Source organism: Leptopilina boulardi, unplaced genomic scaffold (genome assembly GCF_019393585.1).
Source record: "Leptopilina boulardi isolate dan_hultmark-lab unplaced genomic scaffold, ZJU_Lbou_2.1 LbouV2_352, whole genome shotgun sequence".
NCBI lineage: Eukaryota > Metazoa > Arthropoda > Insecta > Hymenoptera > Figitidae > Leptopilina > Leptopilina boulardi.
Genome location: NW_026137921.1, coordinates 1,549,011 through 1,573,864, shown reverse-complemented (window position 1 = coordinate 1,573,864; position 24,854 = coordinate 1,549,011). Strand labels below are relative to the sequence as shown.

Below are 24,854 nucleotides of genomic sequence, written 5' to 3'. Positions count from 1 at the left end.
TTATATATATATATATTTTTTTTTTAATATTCTAAGGGAATAGAATTATTTTCTCCTAGAATAAAGTTTTGATTGAAAATAAAATTGTGAAAAATTTACAGTCTCTTTTCACTTCTTTTTTTTTCAATTTATAAAGATTAAATTTTTCATTCATTTTTTTTTGACAAAACAGTTGAGGGACACATGAATAATGGACTGAAAAGATAATAATGTTTCAATTGATTTTTAAATTTCGGTGATGGTTTATAATTGATTGAAATTCATTTTTTTTTTAAATAATAAATATTGAACATCAATTGATGCAAACAAATTGGTTTGGGAATCGATATCTTGTATAAATAGCACCAGAAACGATTATATAGGTAAATCTGTGATTAAACTGCGGTATCAGTCTGCTAATTACAAGTCGATAGCCATCGAGATAATGTCACATAAACAGATACCCATACACACTCACAGTATGGAAGGTAACTTGCTTTACTGATCACCGCACTAATAGTTTGCAATGTCGATTCTCTAGCTTGCAAATACTCTCCCAAGGTATGATTTGACCTTTTGTAGTCAAGTGAACATTCCTAATTAAGATTCTCACAGTGCTAAAGGATGTTTACTTCCAACTGATTCTAATGCTCATTTCGTTTAAAAGCACAACAATCACGGTGTGTTTGATAAAAACATTGTTAGTTTTAACAACGTTTGTATCTGTATAATTGCATTAATTTAAAAATATAATTTTATCTTTTCTTTAAAACAGCAATCAAACAATTAATTATCTTAGCAAATGAAAGTAGTATGAGATAATAAAGGCTAATTAATTGAATAATATTGATGAATTTATCACTCGGTCGGAAATGATAAATTATACAAAAAAAATTTTGTTATTTTCTTAAAGATTGGAATATAAATAATTTTCTTGAATATATAGTAACAAAGAAATTAATCAAATTGACACTTTCGTAACTAAATTTTCACAGAAAAAAAGGTGGATAAAAAGTTGTAAAGATGGAGGATAAAAGTCGTTAGGATACAGGGTAAAGGATAAATTTGTGATGGATAAAAATGTTACTAAAATATTACTAGAAAAATGGATGTCATATTTGAGTAAACTGTCTAATTTTAATAAAAATATTAGTAATTTTACACTTAACTTATTAAATCCACAAATTTTTTATAAATAAGTAATTGCATGTGGAAATATTTTGCCTATAATTATTGTCTATTAATAAAAATATCTTTGACTAATACAACTGACAGCTGACGACAGTACGTAAATAATCAGAACTAGGAAATTACAACTCAAAGTCTGTATTGTTGCACGAAAGCAGAGTTGGGTAGTAACTGAATTTTTTGTGCATATTAGGCTCTGTCATTTGTGACGTCAGAGTCGATTCTAGGTGTGACGTCAGAAGCCTGGAGGGACAACAAACAGACGACACAATATTATTCTTATGGGGAAGAAAATTAGTTTTCACTTTCATCAATTTTATTCATACTTTGAACATGGAAAACGCTTGTTGACATCTAATAAAATTAAAATGTGTGTTGATAATTAATTTTTTTATATATTTGATTCAATTGCATTGATAGATTCTCTGAATTCGTGATAAAATATAAATTTTGAGATTAGGGGTGTTTGTTTACTAACTTGAAATCTTTTACTGCTGCGGTAATTCCCACTTAAAATATATATTTTATATCTTTTTTAATAACATCCATACTGGATATTGTTTAATAATGTTAAAATGTAAAATGTGATTGGTAAACAAACTTTTCTAACCTCAATATTTATATTTTATCACGAATTCAGAGAATCTATCAATGCAAATGAAACAAATATATAACAAAATTAATTATCAACACACATTTTAATTTTATTATATGTCAACAAGCGTTTTCCGTGTTTAAAGTATGAATAAAATTGATGAAAGTAGAAACAAATTTTCTTCCCCGTAAGAATAACATTGTGTCGTCTGTTTGTTGTCCCTCCAGACCTCTGACGTCATATCTTGAACTCGAAATATCTCGATGAACTGACAGAGCCTAATATGCACAAAAAATTCAGTTACTACCCAACTCTGCTTTCGTGCAACAATACAGACGTTGAGTTGTAATTTCTCAGTTCTGATTATTTACGCACTGTCGTCAGATGTCAGTTGTATTAGTCAAAGATATTTTTATTAATAGACAATAATTATAGGAAAAATATTTCCACGTGCAATTACTTATTTATATAAAATTTGTGGATTTAATAAGTTAAGTGTAAAATTACTAATATTTTTATTAAAATTAGACAGTTTACTCAAATATGACATCCATTTTTAGGGTTTCGTGGCCCATGACCGAAAGCCTTATAGTTTTACTTTGGCGTCCGTCTGTCCGTAGTACAAACCCCAATAGTTGACATGTCCCAGTAGTTGACCTGTCTCAGTAATTGACATGTCCCAATAGTTGACATGTCCCAATAGTTGACATGTCCATATAGTTGACATGTCCATATAGTTGACATGTCCATATAGTTGACATGTCCATATAGTTGACATGTCCATATAGTTGACATGTCCCAGTAGTTGACATGTCCATATAGTTGACATGTCCCTATAGTTGACATGTCCCAGTAGTTGACATTGATTTATTTTTTTTTTAATTAAAATTTAAAGCGCCACGAAACCCTAGATGTAGGCGCAATTGCGCCTAGTTCTTTTCCTATTTTTCTAGTAATATTTTAATAACATTTTTACCATCACAAGTTTATCCTTTACCCTGTATCCTAACGACTTTTGTCCTCTATCTTTACAACTTTTTACCCACCTTTTTTTCTGTGTTATGGTCTTTTAAAAATACATAAAACTAACTTTCTAGTTAGGTCGAGGTCTGAGGCTATTGAAAAATCTAAGTCGTATATTCGCAATAGTTTATATTAATTTGTTCAGAAAATCAATGACATACAAATACCAATCCTATGTTAAAATTTCAGACTACAGTCCGATTTATTGTCGGGTTATTGTCATTTGGAATTAGTCCGATTAAGTACTGAATTAGTAGCTAGTAAATTCAAAATTAAGGGGGTTACACCAGTTGTAACCCTTAATAAACCATCAATTTAATAAAAAATATTATTTATTACCTAAAAGTACATGTCTAGAACTTTAATTAACAACAACAAATTTTTTTTATCAAAAGCTTTATTTGTAATGAGCCAACGAAGTGACGTATTCGAGATCAGAATTTCGCAAGTATAGTTCATCTAAAATGCATCTAAAATTGATTTACTTTTCTTGTAAGATTGTCTATTTCCTAATCGAGGGATAAAAAAAATATATATATATTTAACAAAATGGCGACACTTGAAAGATAAAAGTATGATTTTCGTTGAAAAATAAGATCAATAGTAGTAATAGAGCAAGGAAGAAAATTCCACAAATTAACTACAGTTATCATAAAACGAATTTCTATATCGTTCAGTTCTACACAATGGTATACCCTAAGTAAGTTAGGACTCCTTACTTCTCATAAGGTAACAACCTCGCGAAAAATAAATTTCTCATACCAATACAAAGGTTTTTCTTTAGTAATTAGAATAACATGTATAAGACAACATATAAACAAAAAGCCTTCTTCTACTAACACTAAGCCATCCAAGCCTCAACCTATATGGTGTAACATGTTCATCTTTTTTTAAATAAAAAATAAACCTCATACAGGTATTAATCAATTTCTAAATTTTTTAATTTAATTCATCAGTTAAATCATTATACACAGCACAACAGTAGTTAAAGTGAGGAAAAATAACAAATTTTTTCTTGATCTCAATATAGTTAAGGCTTTTTTATTAATTTTAAATTGTGATAAAGTCGTATAAACACTATTACAGATTTTATCAACTTGTATCATTAATAATATTAATTGACGAATAATTACTCAAATTTTGTATTATTTGTATATCAAATAGATCCAATAATCATGAAATAAATTTTATCAATATTTACTATAAGAATATTTGTTGTTGCCTAGTTTAATACTGACTTTACATCTTCATCCATTAAGAGAAGGTCAAATTAATTTAGGATACAACAGGAGTAATTTCACATTCACTAGTTCTGTATGATATGATTAATTTCGGGTTGGACAGGATTGATTTCGGATTTACTAGTCAAACAAATTAATACTAATTTTGTACTTAACCGAACTAATTCACAACTCATTTCGTATTTAGATTTTTAAGCGGATCTATGAAATCAGTTCGTAACAATCCAATTTTAAAAGTTGATCAAAAAACTTAACCTAAAATGAGTCTGGAATAATACGAAATATTTATGTAAAAAATCCGGTATCAGTTATGCAACAATCTGGTCTTAATTTTAATTTCTATATTTAAAAAATTATTATTGTTACGGACTAATATCGAAATATTATTTTTCTTTATATGTGCATGCAAAAACCTCGTTTGGCAACCACTTTCAGCTATCCAAAATAGTCGAATCCCTCACCATTTTGAATAGCTGCAAGTAGTTGTCAAACGAGGTTATGCCTGCACTTATAAAGAAAAATATGGTTCGATACTCGTTGCCTCGCGAGCGTATGCCCATTACTCGTGTAATGACGTGACTCGAACTCAAAGCTCGGCTTTGCCTCGCATTGAGTTCTTGCCACGCCGTTACACTTGTAATGAGCAAAACGCTCGCTTGGCCCCTTGTATCGAAATATACTAATACTTTACTAGTCTTTAATTTATATTAAATTAGCTAGAAATTAAATATTACAAATATAATTTTTTTTTATTAAAAATTAAAAAAAGGTTTATCAATATTGTGCTTATGAATTTTAGACTTTTAGAAAATAACAATTCACTCACGATTGGATACAACGATATTGCGATAAATTTTAGAGAAGAGAGATCTAATGAGGAACTTGTAATTGCAATAAAATGCGCAATTGCTTTTATATGTATACCATAATTTTAAACAGCTTTCGTGTAATATATTCCTTCTCTTTAGAACAGTATATAGGAATTCAATGTTTTTAAATGAAGTTTGTTGCTCATTCAGCGAATGCATTTGCTGAGTTTATAGGTTTTTTGTATTTACCATCGGCAAGCACACAAAAAAAAATTCCATTCACCCTTTCACACCAATCTCATTTTCATGTTCGACGAAATTGATAAAATTAAATTTGTTTTCATACTACAGACCACGCAGCAGTAAGAAAAATACATAATTTTTGGTTTTTTATTAATCTTTTTGTTACCAAGTTTTTGTTTTCAAAACAATTATTTTTCCTGATTAAATAAATGTACTAAAACATGTTTGGATGATCAAAAATCGTTGCGAAATTTATGTTATCATTTTTTTTTTATTGTTATAAATAAAGTAATATGAAAGTTAGATGTCATCAGAACTTTTAGATCACTAACTAAATATTTTTTGCGAAATCATATGCACGTTTTTTTCATTTTGTAAAAACTGACAACTTCAAGAAAATTGAATTATTTTATCAAGCGTTTGAATTACAATAAAGAACGTTTCTTAATTTAATTTAAATATTTTTTCTCCTGTCGATAAGAAATTCACTGATGAAATTCAATTTCTGAAATGTGATAAAGTTTGAAAAAAGCTCAAAAGATTTTTTCGTAAGACTAACAAAATATTTTTCTTCTGAATTCACACTACTGTAATATAAGCAGAAATTTTGATCTGCACATTCACAAATCATATTATATTAAGCAAATCTCGACATGAATCTATAAATTGAAGTCCTTTGTATGGCAATATCCTTATCATTCCTTTGATTTTCAATTTCACATTTTGATGGATAAAGCGCATACACATACATTATGCGATACACTTTGATCTGGTTTTTGACCTGGTCGTAGGTTATTGAATTTTGACCGAGATATTTTAGTTTCAGGGAATTTTCCTCAAAAAAAAAAAATTATGCAAATCATCGATATTCGCCAACAATAGTTTATGAAATACCAAATTAATAAATTATCATTCTCATTTGTTCTTAAAGTTGTATAATAATCATAATAATATTAATAATAATAGAAAGGTGAAATATTTGTTGCTCATACCGTTTTGATATCGCGTGAACAATGACATATCCACACTGTTCATGTAATTTAATCGCTTGATGCACCATTCGACGAGACACATTAAATTATTCTCAAATCCTTTTAATGTGTTCCAAATGCATTTTCCATCAATTAAATTCGAGAGAGGAATTCTAGCCAAATATGATATTTTTTCATTTCTAAAATTTTTTTTTTAAACTAAATTTTTCACATCCACTTTCATTAATTATAATATTTACTTTCATTTTCACTTTCACTTCTACTTTCACTGATTATTATTTTCACTCCCATTTTCACTTTTATTTCTACAGATTATTATTTTTACTTTCACTTCTGCCTCCGCTGATTATATTATTTACTTATATTTTCACTTTCACTGATTAGAAATTAGTGAAAGTAAAAATTAGAAATCTAATTTCTAATTAGAAATTAGAAAAATTAGTGAAAATGAAAGTGAAAATTAGAAATAATGAATGTGGACACATAAATCGATTTCCAGAGTAATTATTGAACTTCCTGAAATTTCAAATTTTCCAGTGTAAAAGTAATTTTGATCTATTCAAAAAAAAGTTAGTTTAAAAATTAAACTTCACGGAGAAAAATGGAAAAAAAATAAAGTAATTTTTACTACTTTAAAAGTAAAACCTAAACTATTCGGAGTTTCTGCTCATTTCTGTCAAGTTTTACTACAGAAATAGAAAAAATTAACTTCAGAAATAGTAAAAATTATTCCGTAAATAATAAATTTTACTATTTTCGTAGTAAAAATTACTAGAAATGCGCAGAAACTCCTGACAGTTTTTAGGTTTTACTGTTAAAATAGTAAAAATTACGAATATGAAATCAATTTTTCAAAATTCAAAATGGCGGATTCAATATGGCGGTCGAAAAAATTAAAAAATTGTTTAGATTTGAAACTGAAAATTCAATTTTTGAGATCCCTGATTATAAATCCAATATAAATTTTTCAAAATTTAAAATGGCGGATTCGATATGGATGTCGAAGAAATTTAAAAACAGTTTGTATTTTCTTTTCACACATAATATAATAAATTATATTATAATATTTAAATAAATTATGAATATATTTCTTTTTGCTCTTCTAAATATATAACAACAATTTCACAGTTGATGTGAGAAATTGAAATTTTCCACAAAGCTAAAGTTTCTTGTGTGTATACCTTTCTTCCTTATTCACCATTTGTAACTTTGGATTGACGCATTTTAACGAGATTTATAGTATAGAGACTAATTTCACTGTCGCCGCAGGGTAACTGACAATCTACTATATATATATAAGAAAAGTATATAACAATGAATGCATATGACAAAGGCATCGAATCTTCTATAAAATTTTTATAAAAATACTTTTAACTTTTTATATTCATTCATATTTTTACCATTTTTTCATTTTACATATCAATATAATAGTAAAATATATTTTTCAAATCATTATTATTTTTCTGAAATACTATTTAAAAATGAAAAAAAATGGAAGTGGTAGAAAAATAATAATTTAATTTAGAAATAAATGTAATTTTTCCCTTCTACAATTCCTTAATATTTATAATTGATTAGTTTAAAAATAATTTTTTTCTAAATAGCCAAAAATAAAATAATAATACTTGATTTAAAATTATGCAAACGTGTAAAGAAAAATTAAATTTCAAATTGAATATGACATTAATAAAAGAAAAATCAAGAGAGAGAATCCCATCCCAACCAATTACTTTTGATCCGACTGAATTAATGGAATTCGGTTAAGTCAAGTAGTAAAGTCTGATTTATAGGAGAAATTAATGACCGCGTAAGAGTTTTCCGCAGATTCTCCGCGTGGATATATATATATATATAAATTTTTTTTTTTTGAAAGCAATTCAAACTGTTTTCGCAGTCATTTTTTATATCCAACGCCAATTTGTAAAAGTGAGAAAAAATTAGGAAAATAATCCATAATTTTTTGTTTGTTTTTTTTTTTTCTAAAGAGAAAAATAATCTCCTACGACAACGTCAGCACTTATCAACATGATTATATACATATATAGTACTGCAGTTAAAGTTGCCAAGCCATTTCTATTTTTAATCAGAAATTATTTTTGCACATGACATTGAATAAAATTAGTTCATGATGCACCCAGTAGAATAATCTTTAAGAGAAGGTCCTCGAACTTTGTTATAAAAATTCCAAAAAAAAAAAAATTATTTTTATAATTTTATTTCTAAAATTGATATTGAAAATTCTCTTACCCGTGCAGAAATTTTCCTACTTAGTTCTACTTTAAGTAAGGCTCTCTCATGGCCCTTGACAATTTTTCCACAAGTCCGGCATTTCCCAGATTAAACGACAGTTACTTGGTTATGCCATGTTTGCAATATAACCTAAAAAACTACATATCAAGGCAGTGGAAAGGCCCTTGCCAGTTTGTCCACAAGTATGGCATTATTCCTTAGAGCAACTCGGTCTTGCCATGGTTTTATGACATAACCTCAAAATAAAAAGTCATTTTTAACACCAAATAAAACTATAATAAAATTAAATTTCCATATGCAAAATATTTTATCAAGTTATAATTATTTAATAATAATATTTATGAATTTTAAATTATTTAAATAACAATTAATTAATTTAATTAATTAAAATTATTTATTTATTAAAATTATTAATTTTTTAAAAAATTAAAGAAAAATTAATTGAGTTAATTTTAAAAAAAAATTTAACAATTTCAATCTAAGAATTTTATCAACAACTCAAAAGAAATAAGTGATTTTTTTTTTACAAAAACTAAAATTTATTTGTCTTTTTTTTTACTATATTATCTATATTTTAGATAATAAGAAAAATTATGTTCCTAAGTTTTAATAAAATAAAAAAATGAAAATATTGACTTATGTTAAATAAATTATAATTTATATATAATTATTGTTTCTTTATTGTTCTGCTGCACAAGTCTTCATTTTTCTCAGTCGCAACTTTTTTCAATTTTGTATTTATTTTCTCACGTTAAGTTGGCGTAATGGTTAGCGTGTTAGCTTGCGGAGCTTTAGGTTAGGGGGTTCGATCTCAGCGAGCGTTAAATATTTTTCAAAATTTAAGTAAGCGATTGCGTTAAATAATAATAGGTAGGGGTAAATATAAGGTCTCCAGTAATAATTAATTCCATATTTAATTTTTTTGTTTAGTTTAGTGTTGCCATTACTAGAGCCTTGCCAGATTGCCATGTCAGGCCCTTGCCAGAATCCAGGCGTACTGTGAAGGGCCTTCAGAGGCCCAGATCATAATTTCTGCACGGATAGGGGAATTTCTTTATATCAATATAAATTTTTTTTTAAAAGAAATAGTGTGTAATTAATATTCTGTCAGTTAAGAATTTCGTTTAAAATGTATTTTTATTAAAGTCCCTATAGTGATGATTGACAACAAACTTAAAGATCATTTTAATATCTTTGTTTATATGATACATGATCAATTTTCTCTAGAACGATCTAAATTTACCACTTGAAACTGCATTTCAGGTACATTAACTGCTTCCGCCCTGTTAGTTACCTCTCGTATTCTCCTGTTTATACACTAGACGCCTTCATGTACACAAACCACGTATGCAGGAATGTAAATTCTGCACTACATCATACGTGCGAGCCCTAACCTACAGTAATATCAATGAAATGCTCACATTTACACAAATTGATATGACCATAAAATATTTAAACGAATAAGTTGTTTATGGCTTCAAAATTTATGGCATTTATTTATAACGTTTATGTAAATATTTAATATGTCATTTAAACTAGGGGAATGTAGTCATGAATGGGCCACGTTTTGTATTTCGTGTATAACTTTTTTTTGAAGCGAATAATTAGCTAACTTTAGTACGTACACCGTTTGATAGGTAGTGAGAAAACCTACACGTTACATAAATTTAGAATTTTATTTGCTGTCCATAGAAAAATTTTCCGAACGTTTTTTAAAAAGTGTTTTTTCCGACTATTTTTTTTTTGTAGTCATGAGTGGACCACCCTGGAAAAATCATGTTAAAAAGCAGGAGATGATCCACTCATGACTACATTGCCTTAATTATTGGATATAAAGATAGTTACCATGAGTTATTTTGGGTCTAACCGTACGGTGGTTCTAAGATCTTAGGGAAATGATATTGGATATCTTTTGTGATAAGTTTTATATTTTTTAAAAATTAATTGTTAAATGCAATAAAAGCATCTTTGTAATATAATTAAGAAGCAATTTGAATTATCTTACTTGGAAGATAAAGAATTCCAACAGGTGTTAAGTAGGGAATCCACATTTCGACATAAGATGCGAAGCAAGATAGATTTCCGTGACGATGCAATAAAGTTGTCCCCACTTTCTCAAGCACTATACGGAAATTTGTCGTGCTTCGATGCTTAGGTTGAAATATGCATTACCCAGAAAGTAGTACTCGAGAAGCCAGAAAGCAGAAAGGCAATATAGAACTTTTGGACGTAACCAACAAGCAGGGGATGAAGCTCGCTATTATAGTCACCGACCAAGAAGAGGCGGACAGACTGGAGAAATTGGAGCACATAAAGATCGTATTAATTGTTCTATTCTATGTGAAGAGGCTAATTATGAATTCCTGAGGGAAAAAACAGAATTAAAAGATAGCATTTCGTTTCTTGAATTCGACAAACGAATAATTTATTATTTTATTCAAAATTAACAGTATTAAAAAGAAGGTATAGGATTTATAATCATAATGGTATGCAAGCTTTATTTAACTGTGCGAAATTACCTTTTATATTTTCTTTATTTTTACACTTAAAAATGCCTTTTATATAGTGTAATTTTCTTTATTTTTACAACCAAATTATTTTAAGAATTGCGAGAATACAATTTCCGAATTTCAGAAAAGCAGTTCAATTCGCCAATAATGTTCGTTTCTCGAATTCAAGAAACAACGATTCAATCCAAGAAAAGCTACCTCCTAATTTTCTATCTTCTCTTTTTTTTGTATGGATGTGCAATGCAGTGTGTCTTCAGTTCAATCTTCGAAAGCTAAGATTCTCGCTAGAACGAGAAAAACGAAATAGATGGCAAAATAGAGTACTCAAGCTTAATCGCAATAATAGAATGGTCAACTTTATCAATGGCTTTTTTTTAAAAAAAGCTAAAACTATAAATAAATGTGTTTAAAATTAGGTACAAATAAATTTTATAATAAACACTTTCAGAAAAACTAAATTAATATAAGAATGAATAATTTTATCACTCAGTCGATATTAAATAAGAAACATATAAAGATAGCGATTATTCAGAGTCAAGGAAATCAAAAGAAATAAAAAATCAAAACCTATTTACATTTTTAGCAGAGCATCAAATCACATGAAAAAATGAACTTAAGAAGAAGTTTAAAAAAAAATTTAAATTAATAATAAACTAATCGTTTCTATATATTGCAATTAAAATTTCTCATCCTATTATTTAAAAATTATTTATTTTTTAAAATTAAATTAAAATTTTTTAACGGGCAATTATAAACTAGAAAGAAGCATAACCCTAACTGCATCCGAATATTTAGGATGTCCTACAGTAATTTCTAGGAAGTTATAATATGACTTTTTTTTCAATTTCCAGTACACCAATTAGATTTTACTCTGACATATTTTATCCGTCATTTTGAATTTTTAAAATCTTAAGTCATATTTGTTACCAGCGACCTCGAAATTTCGGAGAAAAACGATTTTGTGTGTTTTTGGAGTATCTGACTATGTATTCGACGTCGGTTGTTAAAAATTCAAAATGGTAAAATGTCTCAAAAATTTTTCACTATTTTTAAGGGTTCCATACCCGAAGGGGGAACCGCTATATTAATGAGACTAGTGAAGCAAAGTATGTTTCCCCCCCCCCCCTAGTGTCCACATGAATTTATCTGATGAGCTCAAATTTGGTACACATGTATTTTCGCGTGTAGATTACAGGAAAAATATAGCGAACACGATTGGAGTTAATGATCTTTTGCAATTTTTTTTTAAAAAACTTCTAACATTGAAGTAAATAATTGCCAAACGAAAAAAATTGCTTCCAAGGCGAGGTAATAGCAATTTACTTGAAATTTCGAGATTTTCAGAAAATCCGTGACAAAAAAATGATAAATACTGTTTTCTTACCCTTTTTTTTTTTTTATTTTCAGGTTTTGGAGAGTTAAAAATAAACAAATTTCATTGATGAGAATTAGAAATCCTTAACTTTTATTTTTTTCCTTGAATCAACGTTGGTAACTTCAGTTTCATATACCGTGCAGAAATTTGAGTTAGATTTTAATAGGGACCTCGCTGTGCGTCCCTTTTGCCAGATGGGTTCCGGAAGGGAAACTCTAGGCGAGACACGGCATTTTTCGTCACGATCGACGCCAGCGAGGAATGTTGGTAGGGATCTAGCAGGGATATCCCTGCGATTTCCCTTTAATCGATTATTATTAATTAAAAATTAATATAATAAAATTAATAAATATTTAATAAATCCAAAAAACATATTTATATAAAGATCCAACGTCCTTTCTTCCGTGTGTGTTTTTGAAATTGTAGAGTTAAAAACGCCCGTTATACTATTTATTATAGCCGTGAAGTTTAATTGAACTTCCTAACCTCCAAACAGTACTAACACAAATTTTAACCAGAATTATAAATAAAAACAGTTAGAAATCATAATATTACCTGCAGAAATTGGAATAATCATAGTAAAAATTAAAAATTTGCAATAATGATATTAACATAAAGACAAAATTTGAGGTTAGAAAACCAATCAATATATTTTTTACATTTAATATTCTAAGTACATATTTCATGTTTGTTGGCTTAATATTAAATATTCTTAAATTGATAATATTATGTTAATATTTACCCAAGTAGAAATGTGCCACTGGCATAGTACTGACCCAACACTGCCAGTCAGTATAATAGTACTGACTGCCGTACTGGGCCAGTAGTGGACCAACCCTGGCTGGTAACGCTGTCCAGTACTGATTTTGTCCCGCTCACCAGTACTAACGTAGTACTAGAATAATACTGGCATAATACTGGCAAAGTACTCATCCGGACTTAAAATCTCACTTTTTTACAAAATGCTAAAACACGCTTTCCAATGCAAATTTCATCCTTATTAGCTTATTACTCCCATTTTTACCACGAACAGGTAATGTGAAGCCAATAATAGTTAATGTTATTTAGAATATATAAAATATTATTAACAATAAATAATTAAAATAATAATTATCATTTATATTAATTAAATTATTTTATTTTTAATAAATTATTTTACAAAAAATAATTTGTGTTGTAAATTTTTTTATTTTTTTAAATTCATAATATTTAATTTTTTTTACTTTGCACTTATACTTAATTTAATAATTATTTAATAATTGATATTACACATGAACAAATATTGTACTTATAACACTTAAAACTAAGAACGAAAAATCTCGCACGCATGGGGGATCGAACCCTAAACCCTTAGAACGCAAGTCAGATACGCATACCGCTCAGCCGCGCTGGCTTGAAGTGCTGACTTGAAGTAGTTCACCTAATACAAAAGTTTTGATTTCAAAGTTTGTATTATCTATTGATCACGAAAATAAAATGAATTTATTCTTAAATTTTTTAAACTCATAAAATTTTTTCAATTTTTACAAAGATTTAATGAAATAAAACTGGATATCAATTTCAGTTAAATATTTTTAATAAATTATTTTTACCGTAAATAATATTAAAACAGACAAAAATGATTGATAAATTACATAATTAAAAATAAGTTAATAAAAGACGACTGTAAAATATGAATGGTGAAAATTTTTTTAAATTTAATATTTAATTATTAATAATATTTAAAAATTACAGTGAAAAAATTACATTTGCTTTATTTTTAAAACTATTAGAAAAAAATTCTCAACTTATTGTTATTGTATGCATGATAAATAACTTAATACTAAAATAACTAAAAAAACATAAATATATTTTACATAGGTATATAATAATACATTACAATTACATCCAAAATTTTGAGGGAAAGTATTCGAAAGAAATTAATATACATTTTTTTAAATAAAAAATCATCGTTTTCTACCTATTGAAATAATTTAAAGACTTTTTCATTTAATGTTTTTTTATCACCGACATAGTACTGATTCGGTGTGAATGACAGTGTACTGCCAGTACTGGTTTTAATATTTTTTTACCTCCGACATAGTACTGATTCGGTGTATTAGTCAGTACACTGCCAGTACTGAAAGTCAATACCGACAGCCAGTATTGGATCAGTACCATGCCGGTGTTTAATTACGGCGAGCCACGGATATTTCTACTTGGGTATCTTCTGATAAAGAAGATAAGTGATTTAAGTCATCTATTGTTAATATCCATAACTTGCTCTTGAACATATTGCATTCTATTTAATTCAACGCGTACGGATTTCACCTCAAGATATTGTTTGCTACGCATTTGCGATTGCTTTTTTTCCTCTCATTATTTTCCATTATTAATTAACAAAAGAACAATAAAATTCAGGTTCACACAAAATGACATGTGCACTTGCACCACTCATGTCATCATTCTCGACGATGGAACATCGATATATTGAGAACTTCGATACATCGATTTCGATATTTTTGATTTAAATTTAAATATTATTTTTAAATTAAATAAAAAGTAAAACTATATATAATAATGTAATTTATCAATAATATTATTTTGATTCTATCACTCGGTGGTATTTAATAATAAATTTAATTTATTTAATAATTTTATTATTATAATTTATTATTATTAATATCTATTCTTTTTATTATTATTTCTAAAACGAACATTTTAAAAATATTTGTGTCCCTTATTGAACATAATTAAATTCATATTTTAAATAAAGAAAACATCGAAAAATAATCATCTAAGTCCGATTCGAGGTATTTCTGGGTAGAATTTAGTAAGGGCTTAATCAGATTTTTCTAGTTTGAATTGCCTTTCTAGAATTCAAACGGGATCTCAGCAGATATTTTTAGTCTGAATTTCTCACAAGAATCTAATCAGGTTCGATTACAACTTTTCTAGGCTAGATTTTCTAGCACTTGATCAATTTTTTTTTTATTAATATTGAATTGTCATTTATTTGAAATAAATTTGCCATTGATTTAATATTTGGTATTTACTAATGATGATTAACTTCCGCTTAATATTTTTTTTTCTAATAAGACCTGAATTGTGTGAAAAAATGCTTCTCATAATTATTTTAATAATAAACTACTTGACATTGATTTAATTATTCGTTTTTAATAATGATTAATTTCCGCTTAATATTTTTTTTCTGATAAGACCTGAATTGTGAGAAAAAATGCTTCATATCATTCTGATAATTATTTTAAAAATATATTACGTGCAAGAAGTTAGTAACACAATTTTGTTTTATCAAAAAAAAAAAAAAAAATTGTTTGTGACAATCAAAAAACAATTTTTAACTCAGAAGTATTCAAAAATGTTATGCTGAATTGTACTGCAAAAATTAAAACATTTACAAAATATTTGAACTTTCTGAAAATAATTAAATTTAAAAAAAAAGAGAAGAAACATTATTTATAGAGACAAATATTCAAAAATTATTTAAAAAAAAAAAGAAAATTGTGCTGAATTCTACTAGTCGAGCACAAAAAAATACACTCAACTTTAAAATGTTTTTTTTAAAAATTTGAGTCCAAATTATTATTTTTACAAAAAAATTTTTTCATTAAAAATTAGTAGGTACAAAATTAAGAAAAATTGAAAGAATTTTTTTTTTTTTTAACAAATTGGCGTTGCTAACTTCTTGTACGTAAATATCAATTTTATATTTAAAAATGATTTTTCTTATTGAATGACAAGAAATATTTATTCGTGCTTCAAACGGAATTTCCAAAGGGAATTTCCTATGAGGTAGAAAGAAACAGCTTATTTAATTCATATTATCATCTTTACATCCAATTTATGTGATTCAATAATGTTTCTGAGTAAAGATCAATTCCAAAAACTTCTGATACAATAAAAAATTTTGTTGAGCCTATATAAACGTTTGTATAAAACCCCATGTACAGCATCGAGCAGAATCATTTGCAGTTAGAGAAGTGTGGAAGATAAACTAAAAACCATGAAGCACATTCTTTTGAGTTTTATTTCAATTTTATGTGTCTTGCAAGTAAGATTTGCAAATATTAAATTTAAAAATTTTTTTTCTTAAATTGGAAATTGTTTTTTTTTTTAAATTTTTAATTGTTCTGTGCTTTTTTAAAATTATTTTTTATAACAAAATTTTTGAGTGTAGAACAAAGTATTGTTAATTTAAGTGTGGTAGAATTTACAATAATACAGTTTAAGATATAGTTGAATAAATTAACTGTAAAGTTAAACTTCGCGATAATCACTTCATTTCTAATCACCTTTTTTCAACTTTTTTCTTTTTCAATCACCTTAATTTTTTTTGTTCCTGTCCTTTTTCAACTTTAATTTCTTTTTCTACCTGAAATAACTACTCTAGCAGTATTGAAATTAAATTAAATTAAAAATTTTTCAACAAAAACTCTTAATGTACAATAAATTACAGTATATCCGTCAAAACGTTAAAAATTATGTTACATAATACTAATAAAATTTATAATAATGGTAAAAAAAAATGAATAAAATCAGTGCTTTAAATAATATTTTCAATTACTTTTATCAATATTTAAAATAAAAAAATTTTTTTTTACCTTTTATAAATTTTCAAAAAATAATTTTGTCTAAAAATACAGTTTCCTGTACTCACAATATTTTTTAGATAACCTGTAAGAAAAATGAAAAGAGTTCAATGCAAAACAATAATATAAAACTTAATGCAGAAAAACAAATCGTCGTCATACACAATTATGGAAATCTTACTGTACACAAAAATGGCGACATGGTTCCGATAAAAGAAATGGTAATCTTGCTGCAAGCTTTTGTAATATCTGGGTCATGTTTTTTTTTACTAGAATAATATTTAATGTACAAATATTTATTTGTTATATAGATTATGAAATATTATATTTCAAAAACATTTTCTTATATTTTTAATATTTTTCAGAAACCTTCTGTAATAAGAAAACCTACTGTAAAAAGAATACCTACTTTAAAAGGAATACCTATTGTAAATAGAATACCTATTGTAAAAAGAATACCTACTATAAAAAGAAAAATTGAACAAATCAAGAAAAAAAAAAGTGGCAACAATTTAAGTTCTTTTGTCGAACGTTGGACTAGCATAATTAGTAAATTTCGATACAACCGCGCTAAAGAAAATTAAGTTGGAATGTAGTTAAACTACTTATATAAATGTGACTGAATAATTATTATACATCTAGCAATGATGCTAATTATTTTATACTCTCGGAACATAAATTGTACGAAAATATGTATAAAATATTTTTAAATAAATAATTCATACATAACCTTAAAATTAGACTTAGAATTTAATAATAAATATAAATCTTATAATTAAAAACTTTTTTTAAACTGAAAATTATTTTAAGTTAACAATTTTCTTTACTGAAATCTAATAATTTTTTTACAATTAAAAATAATTGATTCAAGTTTATCGTGTTCACAAAAAAATGGAATACACATTTGAAAAAATTGATTGGGAATTTATATGAAAAATTTTTACATAGAGGAAAGTTTGTATAATGCATATTTAAAATAAAAAATAAAAAAAAAAGAAATTAATTTGAACGACGATAAAGTTATTTCTTGAGGAAAAAAGGGATTTTACAAATTTTAATCTAACATCCAAAATAGATCGTCTGCATCGTCTGCTCTCTATACGATTTAAGTGCTTGATTGGTCAAAAATGCGCGCACTGATTTAAAAAACGTATAGTTCAACCAATCACAGCAATCCGAGAAAAACTGCGAACTATATTCGGGATTTTTCGTAAACGTTCGGACATACTATATTAATATTTCGTATGGACCTCTGTATTCTATTTTATAAACTTGAATACACTTTTTACAAAATTCGATATACTCATATACTAGATATTCAAATAATTTCCTCCTTTTTTCCCTAAAATCCAAATGGTACACTGGAAAAAAATGTATTTGATTAATCGTTTACTTGACTGTTATCAAATAAATATTTACTTGCGCCAAATAATTGATACTATATTCAAATATAAGTATCTTATTACAGTTTTAAGAAAATTGGAAGAATTTTAAAAAAGTCATGAATTAAAATTTTTTAAATAGACTCAATTTTCAAATATATTTTTGAGCCTATGTATCCAATGTGAATATAGAAATTAATGTATTAGATTATACGCTATTGTTACTCGGTCAAAACTAGGATTACACACTCAAATACAGCGTGAATTCAATTAAACATTCCCCGAAGAATTCAATACGGTCAGTAATCGCATTCCCATCTCTACTCAATCTCCCTGTAATTACTAAATTATTTCCATAATTAGAACGATGAAATGCCACTTGAAGTAATAGATAATTCCTTGTAAACCGAAGCGGATTATCTTAATGACGATAACAGTAATACTAAAGACAGCTTAATCAAATCATTTAAAAATTTTTAATAAAAATATCATATATAAAAAATTATCTATAATATTTGCGCCAAAAAAAAAAAGAATCAAAATTTATATATTTTTCGTAGCCTTAACACTGTAAAAAATTCTAGAGTTATTTTACAAAACATCGGATTTTGGAAAAAAAGTGATCAACCATCCCGCAAAAAAATATTCAGCACGTTGTAAAAAACAAGCCAAAAAATCAGAAAGCAACATAACCTAAAAGTTGTTTTTATTTTGTAAATTTTTAAGATTTTTCAAATTATTTTGTTCCAATATTTCATATAAAATAGGAAAATGTTACAAAAAAATCACGAAACAGTGCAATAATAAAATGGAATTTAATGATTAAAATGTTTGATTTTTATCATTTTCATTAAAAAGTATTTTTTAAAAAAAAATTATTTAATAAAAATATTTAAATTGTATGATATTTAATGAAAGTTTTAACATGATTTTTCTAGACTGGTCCACTCATGACTACAAAATAAAAAACAAGTTGTAAATTCAGATGTTCATTACATGAACATTTTGCTTCCTCTTTACGATCAGCAAAAAAATTTGCTTCCTCCTGGAGAAAGCAAAATTTTATTGCCAAAATGTGAATTTTTGATTTTTTAAACTTTCATTAATTCTTTAAATTTTCCTCAAATGTATACTTGATATATATATATATATATATATATATATATATATATATCGATCGATTCGTCTTGACATAAGGAATACGATTTTATTATATATAACCTTAAATTTTTCTATTTAAAAATTTTTTCGATTAAAAAAAATTTTTTGGAAAAAAGACGATAAAATTTTTTTTTGGGGGTATATTTTTCAAAATCCTTTGGTCAGACTTGAGATATCAATATGATTAATGAGCCTACCAAATTTTATCTAAATCCATTAAAACCTGTTAAAGTTATCTTCTAAACAAAAAAGGGATCCACACACACATACATACATCCGGACAATTGATCAGGATCTCATATAACATTGTTTCTATAAAGAAAAAAATTTGTTTCCGCCACTTTGAAAAGTTTTATAAACAAAAGGACTAACAAAGCTTCCTCCACGAGGAAGCGCAATTATAATGTTTATTTTTAAATAATTGATTTTTTAACATTATTTATGTATTTATTTACCTTTTTCATTTTAATACCTAATAAAAAAAGTTTAAGGACTAAAGTTCAGAAAACGATTATCCACAACCGTTTAAGAAATTGGGGTTCGTTTATAATGAAATGCCACATGCAGAGGTGCGTCTATCATGTTCCTTTGGGAATTAAGTTTGATCGCACTCCGAAGAGCTTTCCAGAGTAGTTTATTCACAATAATAAATTTTCTTCTTTATATTTTATTGCTTTTTTTTAACCGATTATTGACGTTTACATCGTGTATTTAAATAAAGTTGCTATTATTATAATAACAAAGGAAATTTTAGTTTCAGTCAACTTGATTCTACACTCTTTATTTTGTTTATTGTAAAATTATTATTGATTTTAAAATGTAAAAAATTAAAAAGACGACTTTTCATTTTTGAAATTTAAAAAAAAAAATAATTGTCAACAATTTAAAAATGTCTAATATATAAATACCTAATGTATATATTTATATATATCTAATAAAATATGAAAAACTTGATTTTACAGAATTAAAAAAAATTTTTTTAAATTATATTCGTAAGAATCTACTCACATAGCTTGCATTCATCTGAGGCATTTTCAAGATACCTCTGGGATATTTCTTGAAATTCCCACATATAAAGGATGGATGCGTGCATTTAATTATTCAAGTACAAATAATTAATTTTGTTTTTACAATTTCATTTTGTCATAATATGAATCGAAATTTAAAAATAACAGAGATTTATTAATTTACTTTTAATAATTCAAAATTTTTGGAATATATTTATACATTCAAAGAAATATTTTATTTCCGTTTAATTGAAACAAATAAAATTTATTTCAATCAAATAAAAATATATTTCAAATATAGACAATGTCCAAGACAATGTCTTGGAGTCTAATAACGTTTTATTTGTTTCAATTAAAAAAATTCCACAAGCAACACTGAGAAAAATGTTTAGTCAGAGTAACGAAAATTTGGTTGGGCAAACAAAAAAATTTTGTTGGTATTTAGCAACCAAACTAATTTGTTTGAGTCAAACAAAAAATTTGGTTAAAGTGTTTTTTTTTTGTTGACATAACAAAAATGTTTGGTTAGCTCAAAAAAATTTTTTTAGTTAGGTCAATAAAAATGTTTGGTAAAATTAAAAATTTTATTTTACCTTATTTCTTTTTATTTTATCTTTTTTTATTTATGTTTATCTAATTGAAATATTTGTGGACTTTGAAAAATCTCATCTCCGCCTGGGATCGAACCTCTTTTTTTTAAACTGCGAGTTGGGATCTCTGACCACTGGACTACCCATATTTGTGAGAGATTTAAACCAATTGTTCTATTAAAGTACGAGCTGAGAGCGAATTAAATTATTTGGTTATTGTAACCTGGTTGGAATTTAAAAATGTTTAACCAATTAATTTTGTTGGTCTATAACCAAATGTTTGGTTCAGATAACTCTACGACTTTCTTTTCAGCCAACCAAAATTTAATTACAAGAATAAAAATTGCCTAACCAAACGATTTTGTTGGAAACACAAAATCTTTTTTTTTCAGTGAATGAACCAAAAATATTAAAAATTGAGAAAAGTCCTTTTTCTGCAATATTACCAAAATTTAATTTGTTTCATATGAATAATTTATTTAAAATAAAAAGTCTTATTTTGTAGACCTGTGTTATTAGTCACGACGACGTAATAATAATTTGAATATTAAAAAAAAAAAAAAAAGAACATGTTAACAATTAATAATGTATGCTAATTGTTGAAGTTATTGATCGTAAATTTGAACTAAAAAGAGATATTAAGTGTTACAATGTCATTTTAAAAAGTAATATACCATGAAAATTTCAGGTGATAACAAGAGAAAACGACATTTTCATGGACGATACAACTCTTTGTTAGTGTCTCTTCTGTCTGCATAGAAAGATAAAAGTTGCAACTAAATCGCTGGCATGACTAGCTAAAATCGTGCCTAGCATAAAGGGGCTTCCTTTCACTGCATGTTCAACGTCGACATCTTTTCTTTTTATCTCGAAAGATATTCCCTGCTAAAGAAGCACTCGAAAATTTCAAATTTCAGTTTAAAAAGGTAAAATTTCAAGACATATCTAGATAGATAATAACCTTTTCTGAATTTTAAATCATGCACATTTTTATGCTGTGAATACGCTGAATATAATTTATCAAATTTTTTCTTTTTTGAAATTTTTAATATATATTAACGATTTAAGTATTATTCTATATACAATTAGTTAATTAATTAGTGTTGTTAATTTAAAAAGTTTTGTTATGAAAAAATCAATAGAACAACTAATTAATTCTATACAGTATATGAATGTGACTAAAGAAAAGATTTTTGTTGGGGAATAAAAAAGAGGAAAGAAAATTAGTTGCTATTAAGGTTTAAGAGTGAGTTGAATTGTGGACCATCTTGAGAGGTTTGAGAATCTTCAGTTCAAGAGGGTAACTCCTTCTCAGAAGTACCTCAAGATGTAACCTCTTTAAAAGTAAAGTGTTAAGTAAGGTACGTTTTTCCAACACTTTATGATCATTTTTCAAAAAACTTTGTTCAACTTAAATTACATGTAATTATTCTTAAAAAAGCTACTTAAGAAAAAGAATACTTTTTTTTTCATTCTCTATTACTTAAAGAAGTTGAAAATGTAAATATTATTGTGATAATAAAGCAGAATCAAGGATTTAAAATTTGACCAAAATTTAGAATTTAAATAAACAAAAAAAAATTCAATTCTTGTGGACATCCGTCTAAAAGTGTCCAATGAGTTAGACGACAAAAAAAATTTTTTTACCAGAGTAGGGAAGACCGGGGCTGAAAGTGACGGTTTTTGAGAAAACTAAATAAAATGCTAGTAAAAAGAGAACTTTTTGTTTTAATCTATATATTTTAAAATTTAATGTAGTTTTTAAATCCATTATAATTTTTTGATGATTTTGAACAGTTTTTTTTCAAAAAAAAATGATTTTGTGCAGCGAGGCAACACGGCAAGTTGAACTCCGTGCTGGGGAGAGTTATGCCAACGTCGGGGTCGGTTGTGCCGCTCAGATTTTTTAGTTGTTTCAGTTGAAGCAAATGATTTTACGCGAAAGAAATAAAATATTTATTGCCAATATATGATTTACTATTATTTATTAATCATTTGTTATAAACTTTCAAAGGTTTTTAGAGGAACAATCTTAAGATTTCTAGATTTTAGTTAGTACAAATAAACATTTTCTGACTTATATTCTATAATTCCATAGTTAGTCAGTCACTTAAATTATATAGTTTTCGTAATAAGTATTTTTATTATAAACATTCAAAGGATTTTTCCAACAATCGTAACATTTATAGATTTTTGTATATAAATAAACATTTCTGACTTAAATTTTACAATATTTTTCGAAATAATTATTTGTATCGTTAATTAATTGTAAAAACTCTACTTTCTGATTAATAAATAATTTTTAAGACGTGAATACTTATTCCGAATGCGATTTATTGAAATTACAATTGACACACATATAACTGACCCTTTTTTTTAAATAGATTATGGTTATGTACACTGAAAAAAAAATTCTGGTTAGGCTATATTTAACATTACTTTCTAGTTATGTTAACCAGAATTCTAGTTGAATTAACTAGAATTCTCGTTAAAATAACCAGAATTCTGGTTAACCTAACCAGAATCAAAATGTTAAATATACCCTAACCAGAATTCTGGTTATTCTAACTAGAATTCTGGTTATTCTAACTAGAATTTTTTTTCAGTGTAGCGATTGACACACGGAGAAAAATGGAAAAACGAATAAAGTAACTTTTACTACTTTAAAAGTAAAATTGGACCTGTCCGAAGTTTCTGCGCATCTCTGGCAACTTTTACTCGAAAAATAGTAAAATTGACTATTTCTGTAGTAAATTTTACTGTTTCCGTAGTAATTTTTACTATTTCTGAAGTAAATTTTACTGTTTTTGGAGTAAAAGTTGCCAGAGATGCGCAGAAACTTCGGACAGGTCCAATTTTACTTTTAAAGTAGTAAAAGTTACTTTTTCTTTTTTTCCGTGCAGCGGCACAACCAGCCCCAAGCAAAAGGCACAATTAACCTCGTTGCGTCGACGCTCACTTTTTATCAAATATTAAAAAACTAGATAAATTAAATGTTAGGTTTCATACACTATTAAATCCGTCGAGAAATTTGGATCATTTTAAAAAAAATGCTTATCGATATCTTTAAAAATGCAAAAAATAGACCAAAAAGTGTAAATATGAAAACTTGCACGTAAGTGACGCCAAAGCACCAAATTACTAACAGCTAATTATTCCGTGAAGCAAAAAAAAATTTTGTTTTTGAGATATTCCTATCGGCACAACTTACCCCCGGCCTCCCCTACTAAATATTCCATACCCAAATTTGTATCAATTTTTTATTTGATCCACATTTTGGATATCAATTCGTTGCAATTTGATACTTTTTAAGTCAACAGTGAATGTAATTATAAATTTTGTTTCATTATTTAATTTATTTCTCGAAGAGTAAATATAATAATTCCATTTTTCTTCTGAGCAGTATATTATAAAAAAAAACTGAACATTCAATATTGAAATTGAGATAAAAGAAAATGTCGATAATTAAAAACTAGGCAATTAAGAGGAATATTAATTGAAATAATAGAATGAAAAAAAAAGATATAGATGGTTTAGTAATCTTGTGGTGAACTATTGCCTTGAAGATGATATTAATATCCTTCTTGTACGGCGAAACGGTCTGTTTCATTTCCGTTTCTCTCTCCGTCCTGTTTTCCCATCTCGTACATATACTCTATATAGCACTGGCGTTTATTTATTCTCTTTTTGAGTTTCTCTCATATATTCTCTCTTCTATACTTCTTTATTATTATTTGTTGATTTCTTTCTGGCATTTCAGTTAGACGAACATCAACCCACATTATACACACAAATAGTTTCGGTCACTCTGTCTCTTTCTCTCTAGAAGAGTCAATGGAACGTCTACTATCATTCAATGTCATCTTCAGCCTAATTTCAAATGTATGTACCTATTATTATAAATAATTAGAGAAGAATCT

General features: G+C 26.7%; 2 protein-coding genes across 2 annotated transcripts in view; one reads left to right on the top strand and one right to left on the bottom strand.

The window, feature by feature from the left end:
* LOC127286283 (uncharacterized) overlaps positions 1-24,854 on the bottom strand; it is a 266,689-nt gene that overhangs the window by 200,539 nt on the left and 41,296 nt on the right. The window lies entirely within an intron of this gene.
* Positions 16,167-17,459, top strand: LOC127286284 (uncharacterized). The gene is made up of 3 exons (XM_051312663.1): positions 16,167-16,256; positions 16,875-17,015; positions 17,160-17,459. The coding sequence occupies exons 1-3, from the start codon at positions 16,209-16,211 to the stop codon at positions 17,376-17,378; spliced, it is 408 nt and encodes a 135-aa protein (XP_051168620.1). The 5' UTR covers positions 16,167-16,208; the 3' UTR covers positions 17,379-17,459.